The 9,866-nt window shown below is 48.6% G+C and overlaps 1 protein-coding gene across 1 annotated transcript; it reads left to right on the forward strand.

The window, feature by feature from the left end:
- The first annotated feature begins 4,285 nt into the window (after positions 1-4,285).
- LOC146186600 (uncharacterized) lies at positions 4,286-9,133 on the forward strand. The gene is made up of 3 exons (XM_084607324.1): positions 4,286-4,605; positions 8,035-8,145; positions 8,796-9,133. Exons 1-3 carry the CDS (start codon positions 4,481-4,483, stop codon positions 8,884-8,886), a joined length of 327 nt encoding a protein of 108 aa, XP_084463450.1. The 5' UTR covers positions 4,286-4,480; the 3' UTR covers positions 8,887-9,133.
- Positions 9,134-9,866: the final 733 nt, after the last annotated feature.

Raw genomic sequence — 9,866 nt, forward strand, 5'->3', positions numbered from 1 at the left:
CCTGCCTGCCTGCCTGCCTGCCTGCCTGCCTGCCTGCCTGCCTGCCTGCCTGCCTGCCTGCCTGCCTGCCTGCCTGCCTGCCTGCCTGCCTGCCTGCCTGCCTGCCTGCCTGCCTGCCTGCCTGCCTGCCTGCCTGCCTGCCTGCCTGCCTGCCTGCCTGCCTGCCTGCCTGCCTGCCTGCCTGCCTGCCTGCCTGCCTGCCTGCCTGCCTGCCTGCCTGCCTGCCTGCCTGCCTGCCTGCCTGCCTGCCTGCCTGCCTGCCTGCCTGCCTGCCTGCCTGCCTGCCTGCCTGCCTGCCTGCCTGCCTGCCTGCCTGCCTGCCTGCCTGCCTGCCTGCCTGCCTGCCTGCCTGCCTGCCTGCCTGCCTGCCTGCCTGCCTGCCTGCCTGCCTGCCTGCCTGCCTGCCTGCCTGCCTGCCTGCCTGCCTGCCTGCCTGCCTGCCTGCCTGCCTGCCTGCCTGCCTGCCTGCCTGCCTGCCTGCCTGCCTGCCTGCCTGCCTGCCTGCCTGCCTGCCTGCCTGCCTGCCTGCCTGCCTGCCTGCCTGCCTGCCTGCCTGCCTGCCTGCCTGCCTGCCTGCCTGCCTGCCTGCCTGCCTGCCTGCCTGCCTGCCTGCCTGCCTGCCTGCCTGCCTGCCTGCCTGCCTGCCTGCCTGCCTGCCTGCCTGCCTGCCTGCCTGCCTGCCTGCCTGCCTGCCTGCCTGCCTGCCTGCCTGCCTGCCTGCCTGCCTGCCTGCCTGCCTGCCTGCCTGCCTGCCTGCCTGCCTGCCTGCCTGCCTGCCTGCCTGCCTGCCTGCCTGCCTGCCTGCCTGCCTGCCTGCCTGCCTGCCTGCCTGCCTGCCTGCCTGCCTGCCTGCCTGCCTGCCTGCCTGCCTGCCTGCCTGCCTGCCTGCCTGCCTGCCTGCCTGCCTGCCTGCCTGCCTGCCTGCCTGCCTGCCTGCCTGCCTGCCTGCCTGCCTGCCTGCCTGCCTGCCTGCCTGCCTGCCTGCCTGCCTGCCTGCCTGCCTGCCTGCCTGCCTGCCTGCCTGCCTGCCTGCCTGCCTGCCTGCCTGCCTGCCTGCCTGCCTGCCTGCCTGCCTGCCTGCCTGCCTGCCTGCCTGCCTGCCTGCCTGCCTGCCTGCCTGCCTGCCTGCCTGCCTGCCTGCCTGCCTGCCTGCCTGCCTGCCTGCCTGCCTGCCTGCCTGCCTGCCTGCCTGCCTGCCTGCCTGCCTGCCTGCCTGCCTGCCTGCCTGCCTGCCTGCCTGCCTGCCTGCCTGCCTGCCTGCCTGCCTGCCTGCCTGCCTGCCTGCCTGCCTGCCTGCCTGCCTGCCTGCCTGCCTGCCTGCCTGCCTGCCTGCCTGCCTGCCTGCCTGCCTGCCTGCCTGCCTGCCTGCCTGCCTGCCTGCCTGCCTGCCTGCCTGCCTGCCTGCCTGCCTGCCTGCCTGCCTGCCTGCCTGCCTGCCTGCCTGCCTGCCTGCCTGCCTGCCTGCCTGCCTGCCTTGCCTGCCTTGCCTGCCTTGCCTGCCTTGCCTGCCTTGCCTGCCTTGCCTTGCCTTGCCTTGCCTTGCCTTGCCTTGCCTTGCCTTGCCTTGCCTTGCCTTGCCTTGCCTTGCCTTCTAATCTAATCTAATCTAATCTAATGTAATCTAATCTAAATACAAACCTTCAAGGAAATAAGTGCGACCAAGCTTCTATACCGGCATGCGCAGTAGCCACGACACTATTTTGCATGTAACTAAACCTTTATTGCATGTAAACATTTCGGAAAGCGTTGCGATGACCGATGGCTCAGCTGCTTTATACACAGAGCAAAAAGGAGCGCTAAAGCTTGAGAAACACGCAAAATATGCATTAAAAGTGCTGTGTGTTGTTTTTGTTCTCTCCCATGGGCCTATTGCTCGGTAAACTACTCTCTTCCTCGTTTTATTTTTTTTTTCTTTCTGCTGTTTACACTGGGCCGCGATGCAGGCTACGCTCGCCTGCGATTGAGCCCGCATTGAACATATTTACAGTAATCGTTGTGTTAGAGTGCCCTTAAGATCAGCTGTGAAGTTTGTTATGCATGGTAGCCCACATTATTCAATTCCAGATTTAGTTGTATGTTAATCGTCAGTGTGTCATGAGATATCAGAGCAGCGGCAATTGTGGTCACGCTCGAAACGACCTATCGAAACATGGAAACTCTAGAAAAAAGATACTGCCTTTGTTTTCTTACAGGTGCGCAACGATTTCGCAGAAAAAAGCGCTTACTTGAACCATATTTTTCATATGCGCCCCGATGGTCGATTGCGAGTACGCTGTTGCCATGTTGGCCCATGAGGGATGCTAACAGAGACTAGTGCGGCCCCAGCGCACATACAGCGCTTCTCTCAGTGCATCGCGGATGCCAGCGTCAAAAAGCTAATCCCAGCGTTTTTCTCCCATCGCACCAGTGCAACAAGTGTCTTCCCGTCACTGATCCAGTGAATATTGCAGACCTCCAGCGTCCCCAGCAGACCCAGTGCTAAACCAGCGCGAAAATATTACTGATTTCGTACTGGAAGACGCTGGTTTCGCAATTGAGATATAACACGAGATCACTACATACATTCTGCAAACACACTTCGGCTTCTGCTTATATACACCACTCAATACTCTCATGCTGGAGCTAGTGGCTCCTGCCATTTGAGTGCAGTTATTTTATTTATTTTTTTGTAGTGATAGTGCAGGTGATGAATTTAGTTTAACAGGTTAAGCTTATTGTGTTTGTTTTCTTTGTGAAATGCGAATGTTCCCATGGATGCATTCAGTGCAGTTGGACAGACCAATTAGACGCAATTGGTAAGACCCATTGGATAAAATGGGTTTGACCAATTGGGCTATGCAGCTGGCAAAGATTTGTCAAGCTAGTTTTCATTTGGAACATGAACTTATTAGTACTATAGTTATGTACAAATGGCGCTCTATAGAGTTTGCACAAGTAACAGATCCAATTGGCCTATCCATCTGGAACCAATTGGAATGCTAGAATTATCCATTTGGAAGTCACGTTCCAAATGGACTTTTCAATGAGTTCCAGATGGAATGGGACTTCCAATTCGAACCCATAGGAGAGTCCAATATTGGACTGCCCATTAACAAAAAATTCCAACAGGAATCCATTGAGTCCCACTGGTACCCATTGAGATTCCAGTTGGTTCCAATGGCTTTTTTTTTTTTTTTTTTACTGGGACATTAAGACCCCAACGCGCATTGATGGCCAACAGAAAATATTAAGCGCGAAACGGGCTTTTGGAGCTGGGAGACAGCGGGCGTCTCCAGGCTCATTTTTTTAACGCTTTCAGTTGCGTTTCTCATTTTAACAATCACTGACTTTTTCAGGGAAAATAGGTAAGAAGCTGCGCGAGCACCCTTGGCTACATATATTCAATCTCAAATCCCCTTTTAAAGCATTTGGCCTTGCTAAAGGTGCCCTCCTTCCCTTCTCTCTCTCTTTTTTTTTTTTTTTTTTTTTTTTTTTTTAGTCAGCGCGTGAGCAACTCATTCCGTGCCTTCGGCGTTTTGAAAGTGTGAGGCACACGTACGTGACTAGCCGAGGAGCGAGAACGGCACAGGAGATAGACGAACAAGACAAAAAACTGCCGGAGAGATACTGGTCCTCGCTTGGGAGAGTGTACTGCACATACACAACAAGATGCGATGAGGCAGTGCGACCGCCGACGGGTGTCGTCTAACACGCTCCGGCTGCGCAGGGGTTTCCGACGGGTATCGAGTTAATGCTGGTGTTTCGAGGGTACACGTTTAAACACGCCCTATCCAACGTTAAAACAGCGTGGAGTCTCTGGCATAAACTAAGGCAAGTGTATTCATAATTCGTTCTGCGAGATCACACTTGCCAGTCAGTGTCTCAGCGGCACCATAGACTCCTACTGCCCAGCTGCACTCCCCTAGGCGCTGCACCCGGTGCGGACCGCACCCCCCTCGCGACGCCACTGCACTGAGGACAATAAATGAAGAGGTGCGGAGTATATATAGTCTAACCGGTCTAACTGAATTCAAATAACTCATATCCTTATAGATCCTGGCCACCGTGATCCTGGCTGATGGGAAGCTGTGTCCTTTTATTCCCTCCCCGTAAATAATCCATAGTCATAACCACCACCTGGGAATCTTTAACGTGCACTGACATCGCACAGCACACGGGTGCCTCTCTGTTTCGCCTCCATCGAAACGCAGCCACCGGCGGTCGTGTTCGGACTCTGTACTCCAAGGCTCGAAGTACGCGGTTTCGACGTTTCGATGGAGGCGAAACGGGCGATGCGCGCGTGCGAGATGGTGGCGCCATCTGGAAAATTAAAAGGCGAGCGCCTTTGTACGCGGTAGTGCCGTACTTGTTTGGGTTTGGGTACAGTGAGTTTAGGTTTGAAATTTTTAGCTTGAAAGGCTTGTCGAAGTTCGATTGCTTCTGCTTGAAGTATTTAATAGTTTGGTCGTACATGTAGACATCAGCTTTTTTTTTCTTCTACATGTGTTACGGATCCAGCAAATTCAACTCGCAGGCCTTGCAACGCAAGTTGCAACCGGATAATCACGGGGCCGGCGAGGCGGGGCTTCCCGAAGTTACACCAAAGTGCTCCGATAGCGCAGCAAGGTAGTACAACGTCCGGCTCTTTTTCCTTGTTTTGGTCCTAGGATTCAGTTTTGAGTCGTTAGTGTATCAGCACTGTCGGCATCTTTTGACTGTAGGCTTCATACGATGGACGCCGACGCCGTTTTTGAAATGTATATGGACAAATGTGCGGAAAAATTTTTTGAGTCCCCTTCTCTTCTTGGCCTTCAAGTGGCGACTAAAGCCGTCGAAGAGGACAACAAAGGAAACTACGTCGAAGCCCTCCGTCTCTACGAGCTTGCCGTGAAGCACCTTCGTGATGCTAGGCGCGAAGTGCGCACATATCGGGTCAGAAAACTTCTTAAGGACAAATCTGTGTTGTATTCAGATAGGGCCAAACTGATCAAAAAGTGCCTCCAGAAACACTGCGAAGAGACGAAGACCAGCAAGCAACAGGAAGACTACTTGCTGTCTGACAGCGACGATGAGTTGCCGAAGAAGAAAAGGTGGTTCCTACGCTGTTGTTGAACTTTGCCACTTTTGCAGCCTGCAGTTTTGCAGCCTGTCGTACCGTGAGAGATGTACGGTAAGAGATGTGCAGTACCTTGCATGGTACTCGTGGATAGACAAGTTTTTTATGCGCGTTGATATATTTATGACCTTTGTAAGCCGCATCAGCGGCTGCTCAGGCAGGCACATGCTCAGCAGAATTATACTGTGCCATCATTCGGAAAGTGAGAGCAGTAATTATGTCATTAATGGTTAGTAATTCTCATTAGCTGCTCCTCGGGGTAGTTTTTGTCGGGTCTTAATGTTTTTCAAATCTATCCTCTCCATTTCACCAAGGAAGACAGCATTAAAATATGTTGCTATTTATCATATCACTTGTCTCAAGTCAGTAGGAAAAAAAAAATAAATAAAAGGAAGTCTTTTGAAATGGCATACTGTCGAAGCAAAGAGCAGTAGCGATGTTGTGTTTGAAAAGTGGGAGTCAAGAATAAAATCTTGGAGTCATCTACTTACAAGTGCTCTTGAAAGCCAGATCCATGTTTTAATTATGACCAGATATGACCCTGTTTTATAGCTGGCTTGCATGTGAAGCCATCCTCCATGATGGGGCATCACACTTAGCTTCCACCAAACTTTGTATTCACTACACTGTTGATCGCCTAACTTGGCAGCTACTGTTACAATGCAAGCAATATCTATACTCTACTTTTTTGCTGGCCAGACTGACAGAAAATCAATTTAGATCACTCTGCATGCAATGCCTTGACTTCTTTCTAGATTAGCCTCATCAGAGTAGTTCAGTGGTCAGGGCACTTGACGACTTAACCGGGTCATCATCATCATCAGCCTGATTATACCCACTGCAGGGCGAAGGCCTCTCCCATATTTCTCCACTTAACCCGGTTCTGTGCTAGCTGCATCCACTTGACCCCTGCGAACTTCTTAATCTCATCTGCCCCTGATACCTGGGTTTGGGTAGCCAGAATCAAACCGGGTACCTGGGCTTGATTCTGGCTGCTGCCAGAAGATGGAGGTGAAAATCAAGGCACTTGTGTGCTGTGTGATGTCGGTAAACTTTAAAGAACTCCAAGTGGTCGAAATTACTGAAACTCTCCACTTAGACATCCCTCATTTTATTGGGGGCTGAACGCAAGGTCCCTTGTACTATGCGATGTTAGTGCACGTTAAAGAACCCCAGGTGGTCACAATGGACTGGAGCCCTCCACTATGGCCTGCCTCCTATCATCTCATCAAATCACATCAGCTATCTTTCTAATTACTGTTGTAAACAGACATTACCATTCAACCTGCTAGGTCAAATAAATAAGATGCTCTTTCATGTACCTATTGGGTCTCACGTTTGGTTGTCCTGGCCTCAGAAGGTACATATTGCAGGCACTATAATTCTACCAGCAGAGCTGCACGGTTCATTTTATCTTTATTTACGAGCATGGTTAAAACAGCTTTAGTAAACCCTTATTGATTTGAACTAAAGCATGTTGCTTTCAGGTATAATTTTGATTGTATCTAACTTGATCTGAACCTCCGTTCTCTTTTTGATAGCTAAATGTAATTATGTTCCGATTAGCGTAGAAAGCTTGTCTTTTAGAAAAGCATGCATTATCTATGTTTAGTGAACAGCATAACTTAGTCAGAGCCTGGGTTTCACTAAAGTTGCATTTTTCTAAAGCATTTACAATTAAGGGCCACATTGCGGTGGTTAAGTTGTTTAAGGCTCTCAACAGCTGAGCCAGAGGATGCGCGGTGGCCACTTTTTGATGGAAGTGAAAGTCAATGCACTTGTGTGCTGTCGGCACACTTTAAACATCTCCAGGCGGTTAAAATTACCGAAGCCCTCCACTACGACATCCCTCATAGCCTGAGTTGCTTTGGGTTGTTAAAAACATTTATAAGCTATAAGTTGCTTGGAATATGCTACCTCCTTTTGGTGCTGTAAGAATGCATCTCTTCTGATGATCCGTGAATTGGCAGAGAACAGCCACTCACGCGCCTCACGTTTTGGACCTTAGCAGTAAACATAGTGTAGCAGTAATGAACTATAGCTCAGCCTTATCATTTTATACCTATGCAGGAAGCGTTTTGCCTTGTGGATGAGACATGTTTAGCAATGTCCATCATTGCTTATTTATGTGACATGTTGATCACAGTGCCTTCTCATCATTTTTCTTGCATGTTTCACTATATAAAATTAGATGTACTCGTTGTTAAATGCATTTCTTTTGTTTGTCCACTGCAAACCAACCCATGCCACTTGGCAGCTGATTTTGTGTGTATAACCAACTGTGCACATATGTGTAACTGTATATACCCGTATTACTGGCTGTTCTCAGTTTGCGTCTTTTAGGCAATGTTAGCATTTTTGTATGCCCATTGAAGGATATATTATTTTCCATATTTATTTAAGCACTTTCAGACACTGGTATTTTGGTGGTTGTTTTCTTTTCATTCCCTGCGCCCCTGTGAAATGTCTCGGACCCTCGGTGCTTGAGGATGTTTCAGTTTCAATAAACAAACACTACTTGCTTTGACTTTTGCATTTCTGCTAGACTTTCAAAGATTCTGAACTCGTAAGTGAAATGAAACCACCACGAGCATGTGATAATATAACATATGCAGCACGTAGCATATATTTCACCATAAATACCTCAGTGGCAAAAGCGGCATAAAATAAAGTACTGCTTTGTTTCTTAAGTAATGCTGTTGCTCAGTGACTTACATTGTGAAATCACAAAGTGGTTGCCATGTGGTGTCAGCACCTGTGCTCTCTCCAGGCTGTCGCGTTCTGAAGAATGGTGTGAGCGACCATTTAATTGTGGTGCTCTGAGCCACAAGTGCAAGAGCTGTGGAGGCAATTTGTGTTAGAAGAGAGCTACTGAGGATAAATATTGTATGCGATTTATTTCTGTGCTCTTATTGCACATTCAGGAAACTTTTTTTCAGGATAATATCATGCATGAGGCACCTTGCAAGAGTCCATGCACTTGTTATGATCAACAAAGAGCTTTATCAGTGCTGCATTCTTGTACCTGGATACGACTTTGTGTACAACAGGTGAGCATCATATTTTGTAGAACTGTGGTTGATTTTGCATTGTTATAGTTCTCGCAGGGCACCAAGATAGAGACTGATAGAAATAGCACTGTCTCCCTTTTTTCCGTCTGCTCGTGTCTTGGGGCACTGCAAAATGTTAGGTTATCACAATTTCAAATATCAGTGCTTACATGCATTTATCACTGCCATGAATACTAGTGCCTTTATCAAATTTTTGCTTGTGGTTGAAAGCTTGCTATGCTTTTCACATTTAACCAAAAAGGGTTGTGCAGAACCTTATAATTAACCTGAAAGGCAAAATAGAAGCAGTCGTATGTAATCTGCTTACTCACTAGCACCCAGGAGTTTCAAAGACATGAAATATAAAAATTAGTTGGGGTTTAACTCTGGTTAACCCTAGTTGAATTGCGATCGCAATGGTGGAAGCTTCTTTTGCCTGCTACATTATTCCCCTATCACGACCTATCAGTGTAAGGTGCTATATTATTGGGGACACTTAAGCTCATCCTTTAAGAGTATGACGTGAGAGCATAAGCTACCTGCCCACATATAAATGAGAAGGGTTCAATGCTGCTGAACCAAATGTGGAGCGAAAGCATTAGCTGCTGGTAACCGAGCGCTCTTCTTCCTCCTCTTTGCGGCTGTTCAAGGTCAAACGTGGCCCTTCCCGGGACGACCAGGATCTTGATTGGACCGGAGTGCCTCTGCCTTTCACAGTGCTGCAAACATCTTGTGAGATGAAGTGTATCCCACTGAATTCTGGAGTAGCTGGAAATGGCTACTCCACCTAAAATCTAGAGACATTGCAACTGGAATTGAATGGTTTCCAGCAGGAAACCCTCCCAGCTGGACACAGTTTCTGATACCATATCCCAGCTCGAAATTAATTATTAAAGCGAAAGCTTTGCTACCCAATTACGCGAAAATTCGGTGGCCGGCGTGTAGACTCGATGGTACCATAAAGAGACTTCATGTGTCCACAGAAATAGGTGTGACAGATATTGCGTCTTTCCCTTCCTATGAACCGATTATTAAGGCGAAAGCCTTTCTAGGCTCAGGTGAAAATCTCGCTGACGCGAGATTTGTCCAAAATGTCAGATACTGCGCCTTTGCTTTCCTGTACACCAGTTATAGAATGCCGGTGAACTGTGATGCATTCATCGGAATGCTGGCTGTGTTTGACAAGGGGTGTGCAATGTACCATGTGCAGCATGCAGCAGTGCTCAGGCTTTCGCATTTCTCCACTGCAGATTCTGCAGTGCTCTCAGAACCTTTTTTTTTTTTCATCTAGGAGTTACATTATTCATTACCAATGCACATTTCTGTCTTCTTTACAACATTCACTCTGATGACTGCTGCATGTAAGACTGTTTTAGGCAGGAACAAAGAAAAAGCAATGCTCTCGTAAGCATTTCGTAAGAAAATATATAGGAGATTAGGGGGACTTATAAGACAGCATGCTTCCACTTATAGAATGCACCACTTTCTCAGCTTTTGTATGTGCTACACAGTGTTCACCTGACTATTTTAGTAACAGTACAGAAGATTTTACAAATGCTGCAAGAAGATTTGCTAAAATGGCGAGAATTGGGCCTAGTTGGTTGTTCATAGCGGTTCACCGCGCTAACACCTAGAGCGGCATTAAACACAACAACACAGATCGCAAACTAACAACTGGTCTTTAATGGAAGAAACAGTCATTTTATACACAAAAACGTGGT

Source organism: Amblyomma maculatum, chromosome 6 (assembly GCF_055883805.1).
Source record: "Amblyomma maculatum isolate TAMU_Amacu chromosome 6, ASM5588380v1, whole genome shotgun sequence".
NCBI lineage: Eukaryota > Metazoa > Arthropoda > Arachnida > Ixodida > Ixodidae > Amblyomma > Amblyomma maculatum.